At 45.4% G+C, this 26,474-nt stretch overlaps 3 protein-coding genes and 2 long non-coding RNA genes across 13 annotated transcripts; 2 read left to right on the forward strand and 3 right to left on the reverse strand.

The window, feature by feature from the left end:
* Nucleotides 1-1,625: 1,625 nt before the first annotated feature.
* On the reverse strand, nt 1,626-5,726 carry LOC120649527. 2 transcript variants are annotated; one of them, XM_039926349.1, is made up of 5 exons: nt 5,465-5,726; nt 5,238-5,311; nt 2,906-3,520; nt 2,745-2,828; nt 1,626-2,038 (listed from the first exon to the last, which is right to left on the reverse strand). In XM_039926349.1, exons 3-5 carry the CDS (start codon nt 3,384-3,386, stop codon nt 1,938-1,940), a joined length of 666 nt encoding a protein of 221 aa, XP_039782283.1. In that variant the 5' UTR covers nt 3,387-3,520; nt 5,238-5,311; nt 5,465-5,726; the 3' UTR covers nt 1,626-1,937. The 2 variants fall into 2 exon arrangements, with proteins under 2 accessions (XP_039782283.1, XP_039782281.1); XM_039926347.1 differs by lacking the exon at nt 5,238-5,311.
* LOC120649528 lies at nt 2,036-3,051 on the forward strand. The gene is made up of 2 exons (XR_005665280.1): nt 2,036-2,492; nt 2,531-3,051. It is a non-coding gene; the product is annotated as an uncharacterized LOC120649528 (long non-coding RNA).
* A 926-nt stretch (nt 5,727-6,652) lies between the features above and the next one.
* On the forward strand, nt 6,653-9,552 carry LOC120649529. Of its 8 annotated transcripts, none has more exons than XR_005665287.1 (5): nt 6,653-7,183; nt 7,277-7,388; nt 7,735-7,805; nt 8,526-8,977; nt 9,274-9,552. It is a non-coding gene; the product is annotated as an uncharacterized LOC120649529 (long non-coding RNA). The 8 variants fall into 8 exon arrangements; XR_005665285.1 differs by having other exon boundaries at nt 6,654-7,190; XR_005665286.1 differs by having other exon boundaries at nt 6,657-7,183; nt 7,277-7,363.
* A 5,691-nt stretch (nt 9,553-15,243) lies between these two features.
* LOC120649530 (peroxisomal (S)-2-hydroxy-acid oxidase GLO1) lies at nt 15,244-18,494 on the reverse strand. Its single transcript, XM_039926350.1, has 11 exons — nt 18,347-18,494; nt 17,704-17,881; nt 17,273-17,397; nt 17,051-17,097; nt 16,844-16,921; nt 16,624-16,748; nt 16,446-16,512; nt 16,279-16,341; nt 16,118-16,187; nt 15,819-16,024; nt 15,244-15,732 (listed from the first exon to the last, which is right to left on the reverse strand). Exons 1-11 carry the CDS (start codon nt 18,399-18,401, stop codon nt 15,547-15,549), a joined length of 1,200 nt encoding a protein of 399 aa, XP_039782284.1. The 5' UTR covers nt 18,402-18,494; the 3' UTR covers nt 15,244-15,546.
* Nucleotides 18,495-19,275: 781 nt separating this feature from the next.
* Nucleotides 19,276-22,538, reverse strand: LOC120649531 (peroxisomal membrane protein 13-like). Its single transcript, XM_039926351.1, has 5 exons — nt 22,366-22,538; nt 20,985-21,221; nt 20,610-20,863; nt 20,230-20,322; nt 19,276-20,134 (listed from the first exon to the last, which is right to left on the reverse strand). Exons 1-5 carry the CDS (start codon nt 22,373-22,375, stop codon nt 19,928-19,930), a joined length of 801 nt encoding a protein of 266 aa, XP_039782285.1. The 5' UTR covers nt 22,376-22,538; the 3' UTR covers nt 19,276-19,927.
* Between the last annotated feature and the right edge of the window lie 3,936 nt (nt 22,539-26,474).

The raw sequence follows: 26,474 nt of genomic DNA on the forward strand, positions 1-26,474 counted from the left end.
TGCATGGCCATGGCATATGAATCGGATCTTACATAACAAGAATATCATTCAAGAATTGCATGGCCATGGCATATGAATCGGATGTTACATAACAAAACTGTGGAGTCTAGCATAGTTGCCAAAAGAGCCCAACCTAAACCAAATGGAGCCCAAAAATACAACAGCAAGAACAACCTCACCAGGCACAAATTTCCCGTACATCTCCAATCATTAAGAATTCTCCTACTAATCTCGGGATTACTTCCGTTGCTTCTTCTTTGTATGCTCTACTTGCTGCAGCGAGTTGTCGTCATTGTCACCTCTCCCCCTCTTCTTTCTCCACTTCTTCTCGCTGTCCAGATCACCATCACTGACTATTTTCTCCTCCTGCTTCACATCCTTGGAGCTGATTTCCTCTTCAGGTTTCTTTTTCTTCCTTTTCTTCTCCCCACCGGCAACATTTTGTTCTAACCCACCGTCGTTGACAATTTTTGTGCCCACTTCATCCCCATCCCTCGCTTCCTCTTCTAGTTTTACACGACCCTTCTCCTTTTTCTTCTTGTTCTTCTTCTCACTCAACAATTCTTCGCCCACCGGCTCCTGCTTCACATGGGCGATGGTTTCCTTAATTGAATGTTTCTCCTCCCTCTTGTCCTTGCCGATTTCCGGTGAAGAGGGGATGTGCGATTCAACGCAAGCAACAGCTCTGCCCTGCTGGCGATCCTCTCTATTCTTCTTCTTCTTGCTCTTCTTCTCGCCGGCGGCGGCGTCTAACTCCACCTCCGCAGCGGAATCGCGGTGGGAACCACCAGTTGGAACAGCCGTGTCCCCTCTCCTCTCCCGGTCTTGGTGCTTTCCCTCGCCCTCATAGTCGTAGGCCTCGAGATTGGCGGCACCCTGCTGCTGATTAGCACGGAGCGTGCTGCGGAAGAGCTCGTGCTCCCTGGTGGCTTCGGCAGCGGTGAGGAGGTAAGTGGCGCAGTCGGCGGAGGGGAGGTTGGAGGCGGAGGAGTGGTAGAAGTGGTCGAGGATGCGGCAGGCCTCTTGGAGGCAGCAGGGCTTGGAGGAGACGACGGCGCCTGTGATCGCCCTCATCGCCCCCGCCGCCGGCCAGAGAGCTGAGCTGCGCTTTGGGGGTTGAGTTTGGGTTAGGGTTTTTGGAGGGAGAGGAGGGGGTAACGACGAGGTGGAGGCCGGGTCGCCGGGCTGAATTGGTTCACACGAATCTGTTTGGGCCGACTCGTGTTAGCGGGCCGAATCGGGGAGCTAAATCAAAGATGGGGCAATTAGAAAAAAAAACTTTACCTGCGTGGGGTCAGACCGCCCCCCACGGGCCACTGCATTGTTTGAGAGGTAGAATGACCTTCTCACTGCAGGCCAATAAAACCCCCGAACCCCTGCCCCACCCGTACACGGGGGCCCGTCGCCTTGTGAGTTAGACCGCGCTCCACAGTGCTTTGGACATGGGACAAGCGAGGGAGTTTTTTTTTCCTGTGCGAGCCGGGGATCGAACCCCCGACCTGGTGGTTTTCGCTGCCGCACTCCCACCAGCCGAGCTAGCGCTCGTTCGCAAGATGGGGCAATTAGTATCGCGCGGATTTCCTACAACTACACCACACTGTCTCTTCTACCCAAAAAAAACTATATCACATTGAGTTTCACGTAAATTACCAGTACATGACAAAGGAACAAACAGAAAATAGTTTGTTGCCGTTAAGAATGGCAAGCTTATCTATACGAGTTACTACTAATTACATATCATTACAACAAACCCACGTCACAAGGTGGTGAGACAGTGAAACGAATACAAAAAAAGAAATATAAGAAGAAAAAGGGATGCATTACATGGACGGAAAAAGTGGGTCATAAAAAAACTGGAGCTAGACAAAGTAGAGCACGTCTTTTCAGCAATGTACTTGAGCATTGCCGCTCTCTTGATGTTACATGACATGGGCATCTCATTTCTGAGACTGTCGCTGCAAGGGTGTTGCCTTCGACGGACCATTTGGGGAAACCTTCCCAAGAACATTCAAAGACTTCATCCGTTGCAGTTCTTTCCCTGCAAAACCATAGTGTTACTGTGCGATGGAATGATACACAGATTTTTAAAATAAAAACATGAAATAGGTTAAAGTAAATCGACACTATCTCACACAAATATCAACCCAAAACCAAAATGGCTGTCTGTTTATTTTAGTTAGATGAGAGATCAAGTGTAAACATGGATATCAGATATTACCCAGTAGCATCTGTGGTTGCTAGATATACTATGGAGTACAGAGAGAAAGCATTATGACTTGTTAAAGTGACTTAGAAGGGATACATCACATTGGTCAAATCTTGGATACACAGGGCATCAAAACTTTGCAGCTCGTACAAAGCTAATGCAAGCCATTGTGCTTAGACACATACTGCCACTGACGCTCCAAAGTTGCTGAAGGCACAGGCAACGGTAAAAAGTGATTGACGGGAGGTAGCAGCATACTAGTATGTACTCCAATGGAGGGAGGGAGGTTTTTTTTTTTTTTTTTGGGAACATGGAGGGAGGGAGGTTAGGCAGCATAGTATGTACTTCAATGGACAAAGTATATATAGGATGGGGACAATGGACAAAGTATATATAGGATGGGAATGCATGGGGCACGCCACAGGGTAGGGGAAAACTATTGAGATGCAAGAGCATATGCTGTGCGACAAGATAGTCTAACGAAATGACCATAACCTTCAATATGGCAAGAAAAGTAAGAATGGAAGTAATATATCACCTTCCTCCACTAGGAGATGTATTGCCCTTTTCTCCAGCTCAATCGCATGCATGCTTCGCCCAGCTGCCGAAAGGGACCTAAGCTCTGAAATCAACAGAAGGGAATCAGGATTATGCGAGGGGAAAATCTCGAAGTTACAAAGGTGTTAACAAACTTATTACTTCGCAAATACCCCTCCTGGGTCGAATGATCACAGCTCTCCAAATATGTTTGCAATCGATTAAATCTCTCGTTCCAGTATTGTATGTTTAATGGTTTCACATCCTCTTGAATTGCAGTGCCAGAAGCAGCTGGTAGCTCAGTTTTCTCTGGCACAATTTCTGGATTTGTTTTTTCAGGAGATTTGGAAGATACTATTTCTACAGATTCAGCAACAGGAGATGCCACTTGAGGCCTGTTGGCCTCCTCATGTTGAACATCTTGGTGTGCCTCCTGCTCTTTTGCTTTGTCTCTTCCATTACCTTTCAACTCCTGAGAAGGGTTCACTTTACTATGCTCGGATTCTACTTTCCTTCTAACATAAACATTATGATATCCAGGATTTGAGGGAGTATCAGTCTGCAGCCGTTTGATGCCCACAGCCTTTCCAGGTTCTGTTGTAGGACCTTTATCTTTTGGCACTGGAGAAGTTCCTTGAGACATATTTACGATGTTTGCACCTTTCTTTGGCAAATCAATTGTCACTTTTTTTTTTGGCTGACAATGCTACTTGCTTGTCTAGATGGCACGGCTCCTCCAATACATTGCTACAGTATGGTTACCAATCTAAATGAAACCTGCAATGCATAAAATGCTTTCCATTAATAAGAGTATAAGATGAACAAGGACAACAAAAGATAATGGTGAGTTGAAATAATGGCAAAAGAAGTAGGAAGGAAGGCAATTTTATTTTCTTTTAGACTGTTTTTAGTCTAAAATCTTAGTAATAACAAATGTGAAGATAAATTTTAAGTATTCCTTTTAGTCATGCCAACAGGCTTGTCGTGATATGTCGGTTGGCTTGGCCTGACTAGGCTCTTCCGCTCTTGAGTTACAAATCAAGCCATTGGCGTGACCAAGTTGAGGGTTCGTGCCAAACCTGTTTGGCATACCAAATGGGCCACTTCTTAAAACTTTAGTTCCACATGTTATTGAACTATTACATATTACATTAAAAAGGCCAAAAAATAGCCTAGGAGGCATATCTAGAAATAAGGTCCTTACACACATTTTTATTTTCATATGCCAGTGTACATTTTACTTAGTAATTCATTTAGATGAACAGCATATAAAGTAAGGATGAAAAATAGAACAATTCAGAACCACCACTGCACTTGCCTTTGAAACAATGACTTATTCTGGTTCTACTATGCTGTTCCCATCAAAATTTACAAACGACAATCAAATTAAAATGGAACAGAATCAGAAGTAAAAAAAATTACCCTTGTTTGTCAAATAATCAAGGACCAAAATAACACAAAATTATCCAGAAATAATCTAGTTGCCACCTTTTGGATCTTCGATAATACAACAGTGGCTTTAATTTGAGAGAAACAGGTAACAAACTAATATTTCTAGCAATTTTAGGATGCACAAATATAGAAAATAAAGCTAACAGTAAGCAAAGGCAAATCAGCCAGAACAAGCAAAGCAAATGAAAAGTCCATTATTTTGAGTTTAAAGCAATGAACCATGCAAGGTTCCTAACAGCAATTATGCCAAATTGACTAGTTCTGAATGAGTCATAAATTATCTTGCTACTGTAAAAGTCGGGCTCCTTTCATTATTACTCTATTAATAGGTTATGACAACACTAGTCCAAGTAGCCACCCTCCCCATGGACATTGTTTGCTTCTAAGAACAAAAAAACATAAGAAAGTCAGTAAAATTATTTTAATCCTCTTCAAACTTCAGCGCTTCATGCACAGATGATTTTTTTTCTCCACTGTAAATCACAAAGAATGAGTGGGATGACTGCTAACTGTGGTTATTTACTCAAAACATTCATGTTTAAAACTGATCCCACTCATTCAGTTTTAGCTTCATACCTAAGCCACAGCACTGGCAGAATACAGCAAGATAAACAACCTAAAAAAATTGACTGCTTCCCTATTCTGAAGCTAAAACTGATCCAAAATTTGTCCAAAAATAGCAAGTTCGTAGTGACTTGATACCTAAGCAAGGCCTAACTAACTTGATTGTCTCTCCTTAAACAAGAATGTGAAGATTCTGCAGTGAATATCTTAACAAGCAGAAAAGTGAAGTCGAGTGATTTTTTATAGCTGGCATCTCAAGCCAGCATCATTCATTTACAGACAAAATACACAGCAGATACTTATTTTAGAGCCTCCTGACCACTGCGGCGGCAGAAAATGCAAAATAAACAAAATAAATCAATATTTGATTGCTTCCCTATTCTGAACCTAATTAATGTGGAAGCAGGCGTAGGGCAAACGCCACGTTTCACGCCGGAGGGATTAGAGTACAGAGTAGAGACCACAGACCAGCAGTTACCTATCCGAATGCAGCGAGATATTTGCGTTCCACAAAAGACCATCGCCCGACAAATCTAGACTGTATTTCAATCCCTATTCATGCCATAGAAACACAGATAAATCGCAAGCAGGGGAATTCAGGGTCCGCTCACGAGCACAGACGATTTCACGGTAGAACCAAGCGCTCCATCAGGGGCGCGCGGAAACATGGCTGCGTCAGACAAATGGCGGGCGCGAGACACTCACCGGAGATCGGTGGAGGCGGGGACCCGCGCCGCGCGCCGCGGCGGCGGATTTGGTTGACAGAGGAGCGGCCGCGGCAGGGGAGGTGATCCGAGGCCCGTCGGGTCCAACGCAGGCGAGGGATGAAGGGGGGCCCGCGATCGGGGCTTCAGATGATGGGCGCCGGCGAGGGAGGCGGCGGCGCGGCTGATCGGCGGAGAGGCGGGGGAGGCGAGGGAAGCAGGGGCGGATTGAGCAGACGGGGGACTGAATTGGGGGGCAGCTGAGAAAGGAGAGAATCCAACGGGCAATTGCGTGTCTGTGTGGTTGCGGCAGCCGTCGGATGCATCAGATCAACGGTCAGAGATCATGCCTGGGCCAGTACTCCTGGATTCTCACCAACTGCCATTCCATTGTTCCAACTTCCAACCCTGGCGAAATGAAACCGGTCTCGGTCACTAACACGTGGGACCAAGCTCACACTTCAGTGATGGAAATATGTAACTCTATATCGCCCAACCAAGGCCCGGTTTGGTTTCCCATAGCACACGATTTTTGAGAAAAGAATCTCACATGCATGAAGTACTAAACGAAGTTTATTTGCAAAATCTTTTTACGGATGGTGTAATTTTTCATGACAAATCTAATGACAGTAATTAATCGATGATTGGCTACAGTGATGCTACAGTAACCATCCTCTAAACGTGCGGCCAAAGTTCTAATTAGGTTCATCTCAGGAAGTAGCGCAGGGTTATGAAGTTACTCCCTCCATTTAGTTTTGATTGATATATTTCCATATGGCACAATGATCAAGGCCACCACAAGTGTGCTTATCAATCTAATAAATGTAACAGATTTTTTTGTTGGTCCTCCAATGGTTTAACTGGAAACTCCTTGTAACTAGTGCTATTTATTGTCACAACCCATATCAATAGTAAATATAGCTATCATTTTTGAACATTTAAGTTTTTGAAATATAGCTATTAAAAGTGAATGGAGGGAGTAGTTTTGTAAATTGCTTTTATTTAGTAACCCTAATTATTAGTCAAATTTTTTGTGCTACTTATACTGCTACAAACAACCAACAGGACCCAAAAGAAGGCCTGCGAGAGCCTCTCCGCTGCTTGCCAGTCCTGTTGTGCCACATATCGCGCAAAGTAAATAGTTATTGCACGGAGAGTCCCCAGGCGACAGCCTCCGGCCACTCGCGTCCATCCTACGCCGCTGCACGCGGCAGAAGGGAGGCCCACGCGTGAGACTTGCGTGGCGCCCATGTCCGCAGACCAAATCGATTGTGCCTGATTCGTCGCCCCACGCCTCAGCGGTCATTCGCAGCCACAGCGCCGTCGTCGGCCTCCTCAGAGCCGGCCCTTCGATTCAATCCCTTGGCCCTCCTCCCCTGTTGGCCGTGAAGAAGGCTCCATGCCGTCGGCGCGGAGAAAACGGCGGCGGATTCGTCGCCGGCGGCAAACGCTGCCGCTACGCGTAGCAGGAGGGAGGTCAACATGGAAGACCTACGCATCGTCCTTGACTGCGGGCCATATTGTCTCCGCCTGATTCATCGTACCTGGCCTCGCGGTCGTTCGCCTCCTCCATCTCGCGGTCAGTCGCCTCATCCACCTCACAGTCGGTCGCCTCCTCCATCTCGCAGTCGCAGAGCCGTTGCTGGCCTCCTCCGACCCAAGCCCGTTCCTCTTTGTTGGCTCTGTTCCCGATCCTTCCTATGCAACCTTGGGCAGCCGTGTACGATGTACCTGTCCTCCCCTCTCCCCTTTATCCTCCTGCAACGATGGCCTCACATTCATTTTGATTGAGGTGCTTCGCTTCTGAATGCAGATTTAGCATAACCTCGCTACCTCACCCTCCTGGTCTTCCTTGAATGGGTCACCGCCATCATCAATTGCTGTTGGCTAAAGGTGACAGGTCCATATCACCACTACTCCTACACGTATACTACTCTCTGTTAATTGCAACTAAGTTTTTTTCTTGGGTATTCGATAAGCTGGACAAGCACTAGCCATTTAATTTTGTAGTTACTTGCTGATAAATCTAGAGCTAAAACAAAATGTATTTTTGGCATTATAGGAGTTGCGATATTTCTGTTGTGCTGCTCTAATCCCAATTTGTTCCACCACATTAGATTTATATATCATGTACCCTAACCTCTTTGACTTACAGATTACAATATATTTGATTATGTCTTCACTTTAAGCTGTTGTATGTTGGACGAACCCTGAGAGTGTTTCTTCTATGTTTGAGAAGGGGAAAATTTACTAACAGTCTAATACCTGCAGGGGGGATATTTATCAATTAAATACACAATGAAACGATCTGCCACAATGTCTTCTTTGTCTGAAGTTTTAAGGTAATGTTGTGGAACAATTTGTCATTGTGTGTGGTATTTGTGGGATAGCAGGAGAAAATTCTGAATATCTAACTTGATAGGGTTACATGGAAAATTGATACATCAGCCTTTTTTGGTAGAAACATACTGATATAACTATATATATATAGATTGAAGATGTGCTAAAATTGGAGCTAGCTAGGTATATGTAGATTCAGCATGCTCTCATGTTAGTCAATTTCTAATACTAATAAGTTTTAATTACAGGTCATGGCATTGTAGGGCTCTGTTTCCTTTTGTACTCGTGGGCCTAAGAGTTTTCTTATTTTGTTATGAAAGAAATCAAACATAAATAATATAATGTTAGACTGTTAGTGATGAGGAAAATGAATTGGCAAGCAAGAGTGATATGGTTGATGTGAAAAGATTGGCTTGAAAATTTACTATTATGTGTCCTTCAGACCTTTTAATTGTACATAAAAGAAAAAAGTGGATCCATCTTGCTTTGTGTCTATTTCTTTTATGGAAGCTCTAACATGTTTTCCCTCAACCCATGTTATGCACTCCTAAGGTATTCTAATACATGTGTAATTACCTTCGCTGATGATCGATTACCCATTTGTAATTTTAGCTAACTAAGAATTATGCAATCACTATGTTCCACAGATTTTATTCTTATTTCGCTTCATGTCTTTTGTTTTATGCTATTACTATGTTTATTTTGATTCCTCTATTTTCCAGGTTACGGATGAATGCAAAAGAATTACTCCCTATGCCTTCTATTCTTGACAAAGATGAATGCTCCGCTAGAGAGATTTGTTGTCCGGATATCCTTCAATATGCATGATATTCCTTCCTGGCCTTTATTTCTTGATTGTTAGTAAAAACCTATTGATTTCCAGAGATATTGATGTGTACCATTTTCCCTTTTTGTTTTTAAGAGCCTTGCTCTATATCTCCGACCTTTGTAGTAAGCACATGTTTTTACTTGAGTCTCCACTTTTAATTATGTTAGAATAGATGCAGATGGCCTCCCCTTTTGCTAATAAATCCTCTTTTGCAAGTACATCAATTGTAACTTGGTGATGCAGGCACCAAATCATTTCATTTCCTGATGATGATAAGTCAATTATGGCTTGGTGATGCAGGCACCAAATCATGTAATTTCCCGATGATGAGAAGTTAAATGCATGGTGAGTGTCAAAAACCATTTATGCCAACTTTTGATGCTGCAACTCGATTTGAGTTATTAGTATTGCAAAGTTACATGCCAGCTAATCTATAGGCAGATTAATATTAACATGCTGCAGCACACAATTCTATGATTGTTTATGGTGCTGCACATGCCGCCCCCTAATAATATGAGCTGCTTTGCGAAGGATACCATAATTATAGTGATAGATATTTTTCCATATTACTGACTGTTTTATACTAATTGTGTGACTCACAAAGTATCATTTATTGGGCGGGAATTCCTTTTTCGTTGCAGTATTTTGGGACCTCATGAGAACAAGGTCTTTGCCAACAAAGCATCCTTTGATTGTACATGTATCTTCGTCAAGATGAGATAACACTACTGTTGTTTCTCTCTCTCTCTCTCTCTCTCTCTCTCTAGCTGAGTGTTGTAAAGTTTAATTATATTTTCTGTTCAAGTCAATCGTATTATATAGCTGAGTTGTATACATGTACTGATATATTCAATAGAGCATATGGTATATAACTGACTTTTCTGCATATACATTTTAATTATTGAATATGTTCTAACGAATATTATCCTTAGTTGGTGAATCCAAATTTATTCAACTCCTTATTGTTTTGCCACTACAAGAGCTCAACGAAATGCAGGCGCTCATACTCTACGGGCGCGGCGTAGCGCACCAATATTCCTAGTCACCTCTACTGCCGAGAATCTCAGTCTGAAATGAATGGATGGGGGTACCCATCCAGTTTGTCCTGTGACGTCGATGCATCTTAGAAATTAGAAGAAATTACTTTGCCCACACTGTGCTCTTGTGTGCTGTTGGCATCTCTAGGAGGGATAATTTCAGCAACCTGAGAAGTGGAAGGATTGAGCTCTGATGCTAACTGCTAAAATGTGAGATCCAGCTTTTCTGACCAAATGAAATGCTGAACTATGAATTTGAAAGTTCTCTTCAGTTCTCCATCCACGGGCATGTGAACATGTGATGTTTTCTTTTGCATGCAACTACGGCGGGGAGATTTCCCCACCTGGAAATTCATATAAACGGAACGGGGCACCAAAATGGTGATACCAAAGGTTTCAGCTTACTAGGAAAGATCGCCGGTGGCCAAGCACTTCCCTGTGAGACAAAGAAGGTAGTACTCCCTCCATCCAACTATCCAAGGCTCGTTGGGAAATCTGAAAAATCTAGATATGCAAGGACTATTTCGGTTTTTCTCGAAGTCATGGCACGCGATGCTTCGTGGACCGCTGCGGAGTAACTCCGTCCCCGGATCCATTGTGGCACCATAGTTTTTTCTAACCTATTGCATGTCCACCATGCGCAGTGGATCCCAGTGGCCAAATGCCATAATTGAGAGGGTAAACTGTACGCGTTAAATGAGGACAAAGTAATTGCATTTTTCTTCAAGTTAACTCTTTCTTGGTCTTTGAGTCATGAACAAATGGGCCTTGGATAGTTGGATAGAGGGAGTAGTACAAGGCGGTGTCCAAATCGCTCAGTCATCACAGACAACAGATATAATTCAGGATGTGATGCAGAGTGTAAATTTTATTTTCAGACGATGCTACTCAAATTATAAGGAGTCATCGACTTGCAAAATTATCTATCACCCACCAGCTGGACACACATAGGATCTGGCACACGTTCTTATTTTACCACAGACTAGGGAATATTGAGTGAGTGACGATCGAGCTCACTGGTTGTTGATCGATACACTAGGTGACGAGCTGGCGGCGGCGGTCTCCGCTCGCAACCTGGGGTGGGGCGGAGGCGATCGCCCTCGGTCAGGATGTAATTGCGGTTGATGTCAGCCAGCGTCGTGCAGTTGTTGAGCGCCATGGTCAGCTCGAACTCCTCCCGCATCATTCGCAGCACGTTCCGGACGCCTGCCTTACTTTCGCCCAAACACCACCGGCCTCCCGACCTGGAAGAGGAAACACACACAAACACAAAGGTGGATCTTTCTCCTATCCAATTTAGTGGATCTCTCGACAACAGTTTCCGAAATCTTGTCTTGTCATTTCTTCGGAAACCTTGATTATATTTAATCATCAGATTTGTCAACAACACAATGTGTTGAAGTCCATACCACTAGATGGTTAGTGAGAAGGGATCTTAGTCGCTCGGATATGTAGGTTCTTGGAGAATTTTAATGTCATTGATTGTCGTTATCAAGTTTCTCATATACATTGGGTATTTCACTTTCCCAGTGATATCTTCATACTTCAGAAACTTTTCAATCAAATCCACATCCAGTTGAAGATCCAGCTTCTATCTTTCCTGCTTTAATGCATGGTAGACATCAGATTAATTACCATAGTGTTAGACTCTGAATGTAGAGGAGATCTTAAGGAGCAATCAATCCACATAAGGATTTTCCCTCTTTATGAATTCTCTCTATGCACTTCAGCACGAGAACCAACAAATGACTTCCATATGGCCTAAGACCAATAACAGATTCATCATTCTGACTTGATCTTCGCAAAATTCTAGGTATGAAGATCCTCTCAAAGAAGAATTCTGGATATCTTAGCGACATGGCCCATGCTTCAAATGATTATTGATCATTATAGTTTAGGAACTCTTTTTTCAGCCTCATATGTATATCAACTGTCCAAGAGCTAGTCACTGATTGATCCCATCTTAGGGGGGTTTGGTCATGGTCACGAATCACGGAGCACTCGCTTATATCAATGCCAAAAAATTTCAATTCAGGAAGGATAGAAACACACAAAGGTGTGCGTTTTGAGATAACCTTCCTTATAGATTCACCATAAAATCTAATATGTAGTATCACCTCATCTGATGGTTCAAATTTCTTATCTGCTGCAACAATTATTGTTGGAAGCAACATCAGGCTCCTCCTATGGTAGCGCAGCTACCTATCTAACTGTTATGCTATCTTATTGTATGTTAACCGAACACAAAGAAACAAAACACCATAGTGTTGTTGGAGAAGTGAAGGTGGAGAAGGAAGTCAAGAGGACAAAGCAAGGGGAAAGAGAAGCCAGAAGACAAGGAAATAACAGTGTTCAAAATAGCGGGTTATGATATTTAGCATTGGTGTTTGTAGAGGTCTGCTATAGCCTATCTAACCCATTTATCGGTTCTGCAAATACCATGTGTTGAGAAATTGGCGCCCCTAACCTTTACACTTACAAAAAAACTACATCAAAGTAGTGTAATAACGCAACTTCCGCGGATCATATATCCATACTATACCAAGAAGACCTTCATCTAGACACTAATATGAGAGACCAACTCTATATAGAAACTCAAATCTTGATTCATCATAATTTAGTACAATACAAGACTTCTACACTCTTTATGTGGCTATCCTACCATAATACTATTACACTACATGACAATCTTGTCATCTCCTATTTGAGACAGAGAAGGGGAGCACCCCTATTTATAGGACTCGATGACTCATATGGTTTTGTCATATATCCATCTTTTACACACTTTTTAACAAAACATATAACTGTAGAATTTTTCCCATACTTATCTAACCATACAAATATCTAATTTCTAGAATAGTTCATGTTTCACCATGAAGCATGGTAACCATGGTTGATGCATACCCTCTAATCTTCTAAAAGTTTCTCACAATTATGCATTTATGCTTCAACACCATGCATAAATCTATGAGTAATTTTGCATATGAACATGAAATCAAAAAAGTTTCATGTACCGAAGTATATCTTGGGCTTCATTCCTTCGTTACATCATCGATGAAATACTAAATTTTTAAACACTACTACAAAAATGATTAACCGAGGCGAGCAAAAACGAATAACCGAGACATTTTTCGCAACTGTCTCGGTTAATCAAACAAAAAAAATAAAAAAGAGAAAAGCTCGTCCGACCCATCACGAGCCCAACCCATACCTGGCGCGTCATCCGCCCGGTGTCCCGCGTGCCCACCACCGTCCTCCGTCACCGCGTCCCACTCGTCCCATCACTGTTTGCCGCCGCCGAGTCCACGGATTTGATGAGGGATTTGATGAGCGATTCCCGGTCGGAGAGCTCAATGGGGATGGCCATGGCGTGGAGGATCACCACGGCGTGCGTGGAGAGGCGGTGGAGGGTGTCGGCAGCGGTAGTGGAGTGGGCACCAACGGTGGAGGAGGGATCCGGCGAAGACGGCGACGGTGGTGGTCCCGTCCCCTGCGGCGACATCCTAAGAGCGGGAAAGCTCGGCGAGCGGCGCGCGGCGGGCTGGACGAGCGCCATGTGGGAGTCCCCAACTAGGTCCGCACAGCGTCGACAATGCCCTACTCGACGGTGATGTTGGCACCATGGTTTTTAAAGCATTAAGACGAGATGTGGCGACTCAACCCCTACATGACGCCTAGGCGTTATAAGGCGATGCAAGGCGACGCCATATCAACATGGAAAACAACAAGAATAGTACCAGGGAGGAGGAAGGAAGAGAAATAAAGAAAGGGAAAGAGGGAAGGAGAAGTCTTAGTTTAGCTAATCAGTCAACAGGCTCTGTTCCACCCTTGTCACATGCACGATGCAGCACCTCTCTTTACCTCTGACAGAATGGCAGCACTCTCCCTCTCCTGCCATGTGCCAACTCTCCTGTTGCTCCATGCCATGTGCTGCTCATTTTTCCTGTTGGATGGGGATGCGGGGACCAGTTGGCCTATTCCCAACTCACTTTTCCTTACTTTTTCCACTGTCCCTGGCTCCTTCTCTCATTCTCACGGCCTTTTGGCATGATGTCGGGGACGCCCAGCTCTGCCAGAGCGCCTTGCCGCCTAGGCAATGCCTAGGCGACGCCTTAAAAACCATGGTTGGCACCTTTTGCGGACATCGTCGCGGTGCTTGGTGTCGGTGTAGGCCGGGGGCGGCCTGCTGATGATGCCAGCGGGCGACGACGTGGTTGATTTGTGTGAAAATCTTAGGCGAATTGGGAAATTTTTGACCTGTCGCCGGCTCCTCATCCTGGCTGATGGAGGGAGAGGGAGGGGCGGCTGAGGGAGGGAGGGAGAGGCGAAACCCTAAGTTCTATTTATATATAGGCCCGATAGGTAGATAAGATACGGGCCTTCTTTCTGGTATTGGGCTGGGCTAAATTTTTGGAGGAGGGTCTTATGAAATAATCACCTCGATTAATTGATTTTAGGATGCGGTTATTTTTATCTATCTCGGTTAATAAAAAATAACTGTCTCGATTGAGGCATTAACTGAGGCGGTTCATAATTGTGCTTGCCTCCGAGGGGTTTTGAAAAGGTCAATGTTAAGTTTCTTTTAGTAGTGAAAAGACGAAATAAAGACTATGTATATGGTTTAGCTAGCTAAATAATCTTTGATTTAACAGTTATAGCGGGACATTAGTGGATTTAGCCTTTTAGAGGTAAGAGATGGATATCCTAATCTTTTCAAAGCGTGGCTAGCCAACTATTTAGAACCTTGGTTCTTACCAGCTATTCTGTTCGTCCGCCTTGGGTTACTGGCAAATGTCATTTGTGCAGGGGCGGATCCAGCGGTGGGTATGGAGCGAAGCGGCTCTAGCTCCTCCTATCGCCGCTGGACTAAGTCCTTCCTACAATTTTTTTTTTGTTATGGATTCATAGCGGCAAGTGGTTGGAGTTGTCTACAGACCCCCCCCCCCCCCCCCAAAAAAAAACCTGTATCCCCTACTACATTTGAGCAATGACAGTCCTCAACTCGCTAGTGCACTAGTGTCATTTTCCCCTCCGGCCTCGTATTCTCTGTTTTTGGCACCAGTGATCAGGATAGCAGAGATGCTCTTGTTTCGCAATTGGTCGTGCCATTTTGAAATTTGAATGGAGACCATCAGCCTTCAGTTTCTTCAACATTTCTATGCAGTTGTCTGTATTTGGTGCTCCGCTCAAAACTCAAACCTTCCGATTTCCAGGGTGCCGGTTCCCCTCGCCGCATTCTGCTCGTCTGAAGACAAATAAGTTTGTCCTCGGATGTTTTCGATGCATCTCACAAATCAGAACGAATTACTTTGCACACAGTACAAATGACCTCAAGTTGTGAAGATTGTCAAGTGTTCAAGGTGCTCTTTTGTACTATTGATATCTCTAGGAGGGATCAGTTCAGCAACCTGGAAGTGTGAGATATTCAGCTCTGATGCTAACTGCTAGAGTGTGAGATATCTCGATCAGTTCAGCAACACGGAGTGCTGAACTCTGAGTTTCAAATTTCTCCACTTTAGTTCTCCCTCCACAGGCATGTGCATGTGAGTGTAAAATTTTCAGACGATACTCAAATTAACAGCACAGTTTGAACGGATATACAGAATAATCAAATAGATGATCGAATAATAAGTTCGTTTGTTTGTATTGTTCACGGACGATGCAAACACGACCGGAAATTATAAGGTGTCGTCGTCTCGTGGACCTGCCGGACACGCACGGGATCTGGTGCTAATCTTTAACATTCTTATTTTACCATGGAGGTAGGGGATTATTCGGTGCGCGGCGATCGAGCTCCCCGGCCGTCGGGGCACCATCGTTGATCGATCGATTGATTGATAGGCGAGGTGATGAGGTGGCGGCGGCGGCGCTCTCCGCTCACAACCTGGGCGTGGGGCGGAGGCGGTCGCCCTCGGTCAGGATGTGGCTGCGGTTGATGTCGGCCAGCGTCGTGCAGCCACTGAGCGCCATGGTCAGCTCGAACTCCTCCTGCAGCATCCGCAGCACGTTCCGGACGCCCGCCTCGCCCTCCGCCGCCAGCGCGAACACCACCGGCCTCCCGACCTGGAAGAGGAAATCAAACACACAAAAAGGAATCAGTCTCCGAGCATGGCGGCATGGAGGCTGGGTCGCGCGCGGGGGGCACTCACGAAAATGCCGGAGGCGCCGAGGGCGAGCGCCTTGAACACGTCGGTGCCGCGGCGGACGCCGCCGTCGAGGTACACCGGGATGCGCCCCTGCGCCGCCGTCACGACCTCCTCGAGGGCGCTGATGGTCGCTGGCACGTAGTCCAGCTGGCGCGCGCCGTGGTTCGACACGATGATGCCCGCCGCGCCGGAGTGGACGGCCAGCCTCGCTGCGGTCGAACAGACGACGCGGCGTCGTCAGCAAGCTTCACGAGAGTGATGTCTGGAAGGAGGAGAAGGCTAGTAGCTCTGAAGAAGCTCACCGTCCTCTGCCGTGACGACTCCCTTCACCAGGATCGGCAGCGAGGTGATGCTCTGCAGCCACTTGACATCCTGCACGTTCACAAGCGGAGTACAGCTTCAAGAGTTGTCGTTGCTCCATGCATTGGCATCATCTCGTCATACCAAAGCAAGATCATCATACCTTCCAGCTCAGGGTGCGGTCAATTTGCCCGGCAACGTACGATGCAAGCCCAGAATCGTTGGCCTGCAAATGCCAAACAGGCCGGTTTCATCAGTCATCAGTATCAGTGGGTGAGAGAATGTGAGCAGAAACGGTCTGCAGGAAAGAACTCTGAAGATGTCACAAACCTGGTCCATCTTGCCGAGGTCCAGGCCCTCAAAGTTCTTCAGCGTCAGGTGTGGCGGCAGAACAAACCTGCAGTAGTGCAAGCATTTTGTTGCTTGGTCATGTCAGGAGGCATGGTGTTGTAACTCATTTTGGGATCGATCTGAGCATCTGACAAGGCAAGGGCCGAGGAGAACCGACCTGTTCTTGATGTCGGCTTCGCGTCGGCCGAGGCGTGGGGTGTCCACGGTGAGCGCGATCGCCTTGAACCCGGCCCTCTCGGCCCTTCTCACCAGCTGCTCCACCACCTTCCTGTCCTTGTACACCTGCAAAGGGTTCATGGCACACATGCAGGACTGTCACACTAGGAGAAACTACAACACACTACAGCTAGCTGATAGTGATAGTTCGACATCCTTACATATAGCTGGAAGAAACGGATTCCTGGCCCGGTCGAGGCGACCTCCTCGACGCTTGAAGTAGCCCATGACGACAGTGTCTGAAACAGAAGACAGCATCAGGCAGGTTATTCAGGATCTTCCCAACTTGACGTGCAGTTGCAGTACTGTTTTGTTTGGCTTGTTGGTTATTTATTCAATGATTGTGTGCCATAGGAGAAGAAACATACCATGATAGTTCCTGCTGCTGATGCTGCCCGTGCAGTTGCATACTCCCCTGAAGATGGACGAGATATCAGTTTAATCAACAAGCAAATGCTACTCAACTTAATGCTGTCCAATTATGCAGAAGGTACTGCCAAAACTTATATAGCAGAGTATTGATGTCATCGGTAAATACAATCTAGTATGCAGTGAGGACTGCAGGGTAACAGAAGAGTTAGACTGAATACCATCTGGGTGAGCCATTTTCTGAAAGGCAGTGGGAGCAATCATAATGGGCATCGAGATCTTGAAGCCCAGAACACTTGTGGTCATGTCAATCTTGGACACATCGATCAGTATGCGAGGGCGGAACCTGATCACACAAGATTGCAGTCAGGCTCTGACATCCACAAGATAAGCCAAAGGAATGACCGGAATGGACGACCATATCAAAGGATCACTATATTTCAAAGTACCAAATAAAGATTACTGAACACTCATCTTGCATGGTGCAGTTGCATCAAAAGGGCAACTCATGCATCTCATACAATTTATCAGCGCAGAGAGTGATTGTAGGATCAGTGTTTCTCTGCACGTGGTTATGGTTCTTTGCAAAATTCAAGAGATGCGAATACTACTCTTACTCCTAGCAAGAGAAAAATACAAGAGGGATGCTTACAGGATCCTGGAGAAGGCCTCCCGGTTCTCCTTGAGCGTCCACTCGTCCTCGGCGCCGGAGGCGTAGTAGTCGTAGGCCATCTTGGGAAGCTTCTGCTTCGCGATGGCCTGGTACTCCATGACGTTGGTGATCTCCCCCATGGTGCCTTTGCCGCCGGCCGGAGCCCCCACGCCACTCTCTGCGAAACGAAAGCAAACATTGGACCCTGAACTTTCTGCTGAATTTCAAATTTCAAATATGCTGGTTACACTTGGATCAAAGAGAGCTCAATGCAGAATGCACTATGCATGCTTGCACAAAAAATAGAAAGTAGTGTATTGCTCTGTGTTCTGCAATTGCTCACCTAGCACGGACAAATTTTGCAGGGTCTAAAAATAGGATTTTTCTCATATTAATCTGCCTGACCGAATGACCGGCAGATAACAGTATCATCAACCTTAGAAACTGAAAATTTGAGGACAGCAGCAGTATCCGATATCCATGGTGATAGCCTATCAGGATTAACATCCCCCTAACGATACAAAATGAAAAACACCTACGAATTCCTTTCCTTGGTTCTCACTCACATCGATCCGAACAAACTGGAAAACACGATCAATCAAGTTCAGAGAAATCCTGAGAGAGATATGCCCAAATTCTATACCAACAGATGATGAATGATGATGAAGGGTGCATAGCGCAGACTGAACCTTGAACATTCAACACCTACTCGCTTCCTCTCGCATGAACCCTTGCGAAAGCATTCAAAACGCTTAGCAAACAACATGGTTAACACAGAGACACTACACTACTCGTCCGAAGATGCGAAATCGGCAACACGCATGGTATGAGGAATTGATATTATGGTAGATGATGGAGAGTTGTTGTTACCTTTTACAGAAGGACGGGGAGGGGGAGGATCGGAGTGTTCAGTGTTGAAGCTAGGGAGCAAGAGCGATAGGGAGTGACCAGCCGCGCAGGTCATATAGGAGGCTGGTGGTGGCGAGAGGGACGGACGCAGACGGAGGTTTCTGCATGGAGACAAAGGCGCGGGGGGAAACGTGGGAAGAGAAGCGAGAAAGGGACCGACCGAGAGGTTACGGATGAGCTATTGGAGGTCGTGATGAAGGATGGCTCCTCCGACACAGCTTCCTCATCCACTTGACGTCACCTGTCCCTCCGTGCACTCATGGAGCAGCACAGTAATAAAGATGAAAAGATTGTTTTTTTCCTTTTGGGATGAATCGAAGTGGTTTGTCTCTTCTCACTGTAACCTTGCTTTCTAGAATCGAGTCGAGAGGCACGTCTGAAGCAATCCTATTCCTAGCTGGTACTGTACCACCAAAGTCAAGGTTGCTTCTTAGAGGATAAGGCCATAGGAGGGGTCGTTTTTGTGTGGCGATCTCTATGGGCAGTTTGTTGCTCGCGTGGGCTCATCTTACGATGGGGATGGTGGTGCAGTTTGAGTCGGGGGAGTAGATGACATTTGCGCTGTCTGGTCCACAATGGGCGCAACGCAATGACGATCGTTCAGGCAAATGGAAGCTTGTATTGCAAAAGAGCAACCCCAAAATCTGAAGAGGCTCTAGCATGAACGACGAATAAGGCAAACAGTTTATAAGGCATTCAGTTTCAGCCTTTCCAACAGTCACTTTTCAACAGGGAAAAGGCCACAGGAAAATCTGGCTAAGTCACCAGAGAATATGTACACATTAGTAATTATGTTATGTATGGGAAATGAGAAAATGCCCCTCCTGGTAACAGTACAAGCCTCAACCTCATCTTACAGCTAATCCCAGCACTCCCTCAATTGGCAGATTCATCTATCGCACAATCTCAAGATCAGTTTGATCGCCTGCTGCAAAACAAATGTGAGAAGAGAAATAATTCCATAATGTAAGCATGAACAGGTAGTGTTATGTTCCGCTTTTTTCAGTACAGGGTAACGGCGTACTGCCAAACCATTTTTTAGGAAAGCCATATTTTACCAGCTCACACATTTCTCATTGCAGACTAACTGCCACCATAATAGATCTCTGTCTGTACTAGGGAACAACATGACAAATGCGAAGTGCATTAGGGATTACTTGCTTTGCCTTCTAATCCAATTGCAACATGCATCAGAAAAGATACCAGCAGATTTCTCTTCCCACAAGCAAACTCATCAAGTCATCATCAAGCAAACTCATCAAGTCATCATTCTCCTTTCACAAAAAACCTGTCTCGCTGTACAGAAATGGGGTGTTTACTTCCCCTTGCCATTCTCAGTCCAGACGCTGTCCCATGAGTTGCTGGTAGCTTTTGGCGCCTCAACAAACTGCTGGCCTGTTCCCTCCAATGATGCAGTTCCACTGCCCTTAACACCACCCTTCTTTGGTTTTGTTTTGATCCCCAGCAAACGTAAAACAAATCTTGCAAGCTCACCGTAAAGCATTCCAGCCCGATCACATAGCTATGGGGATAATAATATTGGGTCAGGAAAAATACAAGAATATACTCCGAATAAGTTAAAACAGGGAAAGTATTGAAATACTAGTCAAAAGTTACCTGCAAAAGTGCAGTAATGAACATGTGGAACGCCTGAGTGTTCTGGCTAACAAGGAAGCTAACCCGCCCGCAGAAATTTACAACATCATGCATCTGTGTAATGTATGACAAGAGAATTGGTTAAGAGAATGCTGAGGACTCCTGAAAGTGTTTTAAAATCAGCTGATGCATCAACAAACTATATGCAGTCACAACTTGGATTTTGAATGACTAGAAAATAGAAAAAGGCACGGGTTCACCGTGAAAAATTTCAATCATGGCATGCCTGAAATACAGGGTACAGACAGACGCGAACTGAGTTCCGAATAAACGCTTGATCATGAGATTCTCATCAGGTGAAGAACATGAAAAGTAATGTAAAAACCAGAAACATATATTACCACTCGTAGGAAGGACACCCAAAATCCAGGGGGTGGTGCAGGAGGGCCAAATGAATTTGGACCCTGATTATAAGGACCAACACCCATACCACAACCACCATATGGACCTCCCATTCCGCCATTATACATTGACCCACCATACATTCCAGAACCTCCGTACATACCAACATAACCTCCTCCATAACCTGAATACATGTTATTTCCATAGGGTCCACTGAATCCACCATATGAGCTATACATACTAGAGCCATAACCTGCATTTTCAACGAAAGATTACATAACATGATGCAACCACAACCTGTGTTTTTAATCAAAAAAGGTTACATATTGAGACACAAGAATATCTGATGAAATGTGCACAAAATTATCAATTACCCCCATAGGAATTTCCATAGCCTTGCTGCTGCCATGGCCTTGGGGGAACAGGCCTTGAAATGTTGCTGTTTACATTGGAAGCAGCATTGTTCCCTGTAGTGGAAACAATTTCTCCATGTTTTGCTGTCCCAGAAGCTTCAACAACATCACTTGTAGTACCTCCAGAGGGGGGCTTAAAAGGTGCTGGACTAGATGAAGCTCCCACACGTTCCCACGGCTTTGGTGGTGGATTACCACCTGCCAATCACATCAATGGATAAAATTCCGCTAAGCCTCAAACCACAAAAAAAGATTGCACCAGTACATTGAAAAGGAATGTGGTTATGTGAAAGTGGTGCCTATAAGTCTATACGGTATTACATACAGACAGGGGGTTGAATAACGAAGATTGAGCAATCAAAACAGCAGGCACTAGTTCAACCTAATCATCACTTCCTACATGTAAAACAAAAATTAACCATGCTGAGACGTCAATCATATAGTTCCTCGACATGTAGGTAATATACCTCACAGATGCAATATCCATATAACATTAAACTATGGATGTCCAAGAACTGAATAAACAAGAGCAGCAATCAATGCATCAGAAATTACAGCTTTGTTCAATAGTTCAGCTTGTCAATTTTACACTTCGATGAAACCCGAAATGCCAGCAAGCTTTCATTCTGCAAAGCCTATATTGATGACCCTCGACAATATAACACACCTGCGAGACTTGCCACCATATGTTTTAGATTAGAACTACACTTGTACGTGAAAGGGTGACCCTTCCCCAGAATGATTCAAATGGACTTCACATACATCTAGGAAGAAACAAAAGAGAAATGTTGGCATCATTACAAACACAAGACTAAAGCCATATCCTGTTTCTACCATAAATGCGGGGTAGCAATCGGCCACAAGCATACTGGTGTTTCAAATTGCAGAAGCTCATGCCTGGCTACAAGCATCCTTGGAGGCAGCAAGTTCATCCTAAGCTAAATAAATAATCCTCGAGTTTGGCACTTTTGTTTTTGCGCGTGCTTCTCTTAATCGTACCAATTTTCCTTCGCTGATGAGCCGCTCGCCACGAAGTCAAATTCCCAAAGGGGGAATAAGGAACCCTAAGTACCTCCACCCAGCGGCACCGCAGCCCGACCGCCTGGCACACCCACCCAATCGCGACGGAATTCCCAACCCAATCACGAGCCCAAAACCAAACCGATCACATCAAAATCGGGCACGAATTCTATCGTTTCCCCCATCCCCATCCCCGCCGACCAACCGAACGGCCGGCCGGATCGAGCCAGCTACGCTACGCGCGCAACCGATCAACCAGACGCGCATGACGGAAACGGGGAGGACGCCCGAGCGCGCGCGAGGGTAGAAGACGAACACGAACCTGCTGCCATGGCGCGCGCCGCGTGGTTCCTGGTTCCGCTCGATCAGGCGGCCGGGCCGGCCGCGGTTTCCCTCTCGCCCCTCGATTGCTCCGTCCGTCGGCGCGGGGGAAGAGAAGAGGAGTCCAGCCGAGCGAGCCTCGGGGGAGTTTCTGCGAGGCGGACCGGAGCCGAGGCCGTGTTTGGTTGAAGCTAAAATTTTTGAAAAGACATCTTTCTATATTTGAATTACTAAATATAGACTAATCATAAAAATAATTACAATACTCGTCTGTAAATCGCGAGATGAATCTAATGAGCCTAATTAATTCGTCATTAGAGGGTATTTACTGTAGCATTACTGTAGCAATTTTGCATCTAATTACAGCCTGATTAGGTTCATTAGATTCGTCTCGCCATTTACAGACAGCAGTCGTAATGCGTTTTTTATTTCGTCTGGATTTAAGTCTCCATGCAAATGCCGGAAAAAAAATTTGGAATTCGGAACTTTGGAACTGAACACGGCCCGAGTCAAGTTCAGGGTTAAGTAAACCGACCGGTCCCGTCAAACCGGCGCGGTCCGGTAGCGGTTTATCGGACCGGTTTAAATTCAAAATCAAATTTAAAATCAAATATTCATCCGGTACCGAACGGCTTACCGGTCGGTTTGACCGGCTTACCGGCCGGTTTGACTGGTAACCCGTCAAATTTAATTTTTTTTGTTTAAATTCAAATGCCCGTAAAGTATATTAAATAAATGTGTGTATAATATATTTTAGTTTAAATAAATCCCCCAACCTTTTTTTTACTATTTTTACATTGTATTTGTATATTTTTATATGCACGTTTTTTTGTTTAACTTTAAATCCCCGCAAACTATACTAAATGAACAAATTTTTGAAAAAATTAGACAACATTAGATTCGTCGCACCTTGAAGTATTTTTAGGATTTTTTTTGAGAATTTTTCATTTTTTTGAATTTAAATTTGAATTTTGAATTTTAGCCGATTTGGTACCGTCCAAATCGGAACCGGGCCGGACCGGTTCCCACCGGTTTGGTCAAGCCGCCGCGACCCGGTCACGTTTTCCTCCGGTTTGGTCAAGCCGCCCTGGAAAGGACTCGATTTTTCTTGTCCCGCGATCGGACTAGATTTGGGCCATAACCTTGATTTGGGCTTGATACACATGCCTGTGATGCACACAGGTTAATATATATGGGGCCCAAAAGGTATGGTCATTGACTCGATTTTTTTTTTAAAAAAAAGAAGGCCACCAACACTAGAATACTCAGCTAACAAATCATCGCTACTCTAAAGCAGGGTACTTATTTCTTTTTTTTTTTTGAAAAATTGCAGGAGCACTACACTGTCGTTTAAGATAGGAGAAGCAAGTAGCATCTTACATAGTCAATATTACATAAAAGGCTGAGAACTCTTAACACTAAAATAAAGGAAAGAAACAAGTAGAAACTAAGATACATGTAGAAACTAGGGCAGCTCTGGCCCTCCGCATGCCAACTTTGTGAACTTTCATCTTGATCTCATGCATTACGTCTGCTGGTGTACCTGTGGTCAAACACTCGGCAACTTCGCTCTTTCCTGATGTTCCAAGCGCAATACATCATCAAAGCAGCTTTGACCCTCCTTGTCTTCCTTGGCTGCCAGAAATACTAGGATCCATAATCCATTCAATGAGCGAACGAGCGCGGCTGGTGGGAGTGCGGTAGCGAAAACCACCAGGTCGGGGGTTCGATCCCCGGCTCGTACAGGAAAAAAAAACTCCCTCGCTTGTCTCATGTCCAAAGCATTGTGGAGCCCGGCCTAACTCACAAGGCGACGGGCCCCCGTGTACTGGTGGGGCAGGGCTTCGGGGGTTTTCTTGACCTGCTGTGAGAAGATCATTCTACCTCTCAAACAATGCCGTGGGGGCGGTCTCACCCCCCGCAGATCAAGTTTTTTTTTTATATAATCCATTCAATGACAGTGTGCAGTTTACATAAACGGATCCTTGTCCCTCTTCAGTGCCACTATACGAACGAACCACCCACAGATTCCAGTCACTCCCAAGTCATCTGCAGTCAGATGGTAGGAAAAACCATATGCTCCTTTGCGTGTGCCCATCTACTGATGTGGTCAGTAATCGCTTAAGCTTGTTCATTTCACATGACGCATAACGGAGAAATTAACAAACTGACTAAATGAGTAGCTGACACGTCACAAGCACAGGATGATGGAGACGAATCATCATGAAAAAAAAATCGTTGGACATGCGTATATTTGTTCCCCCAGATAGGAGGACATCGATTGGAAAAAGCGGGAAGAGGCTCTGAACTGAAACTCCATTTCCTTCTCATGGGCCACTTCGGAGCAGAGTCGCGATCCCGGCGTGGAGGACGACAATTAGGGATTATTTGAAAATATAAGTAGGGGAATATAAAAAGATTCGGATCGCGATCCAAATTAGGGAGGTATTTGAAAAATAACCTATCACAATTTACAGATATTTCGAGCCGGCGACATGGAAGTCGGCAAGGCGGCGGCGCGTGAATAAGGAAGGTATTTGAAAAATAACCTATCGCAATTTATAGATATTTCGAGCCGGCGACATGGAAGTCGGCAAGGTGGCGGCTCGCCGGCTCGAAGCCGGCCTCCGCTGGCCGATTCCCTTACTCTGCCTCTGTCAAGATCACACTCGTCTGGAGATGCATGCTCCCGTCCCGCTTGAACCACCGCACGGTCGGCTCCACCGCTCTTCGTCGCCTCGCAGCTCCGCGCCGCCCATTCTTCTTGCAACGTACGCTTGTCCCGTCCCCAACGCCGCCATCGTCTCCGCTCATTTGCTACTCGTTGGGCGTGCCACCTCCGTTTCGCGTTCCGTGTCCTTGCATCTCGGCGTGCCGCCGCCGGGTGCGCGCAAGGTGCTCGCCGCTTCGCCTGCAAGCGAGCGATGCCCCGGAGCATGAGCATGCATGGAGCATGTCGCCGACGAGTCGCATGTCGTCTTCGTCGATGCAGGCGTCGAGAACCTTCCACTCCCGCTCTGTGGCCACATGCAGCACGGCCCTCCCCGCCGGCGCCGCGGCGGTCTCCTCCGGCAGCAATGGCACGAACTGACAGCGCCCACTGCGGCCTGCCCGATCGCGCCACGCCGCAACAGAGATGCCGCCGAAAGTTGGGCGCCGATTTCGGATGCCACAATTGTGGCTAGTTTTTTTGCATTGCTGTTTTCTATGGCTGTCGCAGCTTTAAGCAGGAACTAAACACCGGCCATAGAATTTTATGGCGAGCCGCAAGACGAAGCAAATGATGGCGGGGAACCACCGTTTCAGGAAGAGTGCAATACTGAGTATCGTGTGTTTTACCGTGTCGGCGTCAGCGGTGATAGAGGTGAAAATTGGCGATCTTTTATCTCATTTTAAAGAAGTGATACAAATATTCGAACTGAATAAGATCGGAGGTACACGTAAACTAAATGCTGATGAATGTTCCTGCTCCTGCCGTCTAAGAGCAACTCCAATAGATCTTCTAAATTTGGATAAGCAAATATTTATTTAGAAGCTCATTTAAAAATTCACTTCTAAATTTTACTCACTCAAATATGGACCTCCACTCTAGTAGGTCAAGTAAATTGGGCTTCTATAGAGGGTCCAAATAGAGGGCCACCAAATTGGGGGTGGGGGGATTTGGAAGGCCTACCAAAATGACAGCTCATTTGCTTCCCTGTTGAAGATTGATTTTTAATATTCACCAACTAAATCTTCATATGGAAGTCCATTTGCTCTTCTTACTCGAGTTGCTCTAACGGAACTACTACATGATGAGATGAGATTACACTGGAGGTAGACAACTAGATCACTCTAAACGGGAAGATATCCTTTTGCGTCGCGTACCGCATGCATTACGATTTGGAACGGATCGGGGGACCCCCGAGTCAACAATCTCCAGAGCCGGTCGTCCTGCGCTCCGGTGGCCTGGTCCGCACGGGCGACCGGAAACTAACGGTTTGTTTTGAGTTGAGGGCTAAATTTTAGACCATGTCACATTAAAAAAAATTTAATAATTAAAAATATTAAATAAAATCTAATTATAAAATAAATTGTAGAATTCTTGGATTAAACTGTTAAATAAATTTA

This window comes from Panicum virgatum, chromosome 9K (assembly GCF_016808335.1).
Source record: "Panicum virgatum strain AP13 chromosome 9K, P.virgatum_v5, whole genome shotgun sequence".
Taxonomy (NCBI): Eukaryota; Viridiplantae; Streptophyta; class Magnoliopsida; order Poales; family Poaceae; genus Panicum; species Panicum virgatum.

Bases quoted from the DNA above. Each gene is read 5' to 3' on its own strand.
- LOC120649527 (XM_039926347.1), bottom strand. From the start codon at position 3,386: ATGTCTCAAGGAACTTCTCCAGTGCCAAAAGATAAAGGTCCTACAACA. The intron at 2,829-2,905 runs GTAATAAGTTTG...TGTTGATTTCAG, and splicing joins CCAGGAGGGGTATTTGCGAA to AGCTTAGGTCCCTTTCGGCA. The intron at 2,039-2,744 runs GTGATATATTAC...ATGGTTTTGCAG, and splicing joins ACATCTCCTAGTGGAGGAAG to GGAAAGAACTGCAACGGATG.
- LOC120649530 (XM_039926350.1), bottom strand. From the start codon at position 18,401: ATGTTCAAGGTTCAGTCTGCGCTATGCACCCTTCATCATCATTCATCA. The intron at 16,025-16,117 runs GTGAGCTTCTTC...GTTCGACCGCAG, and splicing joins AGTCGTCACGGCAGAGGACG to CGAGGCTGGCCGTCCACTCC. The intron at 15,733-15,818 runs GTGAGTGCCCCC...TTCCTCTTCCAG, and splicing joins TCGGCGCCTCCGGCATTTTC to GTCGGGAGGCCGGTGGTGTT.
- LOC120649531 (XM_039926351.1), bottom strand. The intron at 20,864-20,984 runs GTAATTGATAAT...TTGAAAATGCAG, and splicing joins CTATGGAAATTCCTATGGGG to GTTATGGCTCTAGTATGTAT. The intron at 20,135-20,229 runs GTAACTTTTGAC...TTATCCCCATAG, and splicing joins TCATTACTGCACTTTTGCAG to CTATGTGATCGGGCTGGAAT.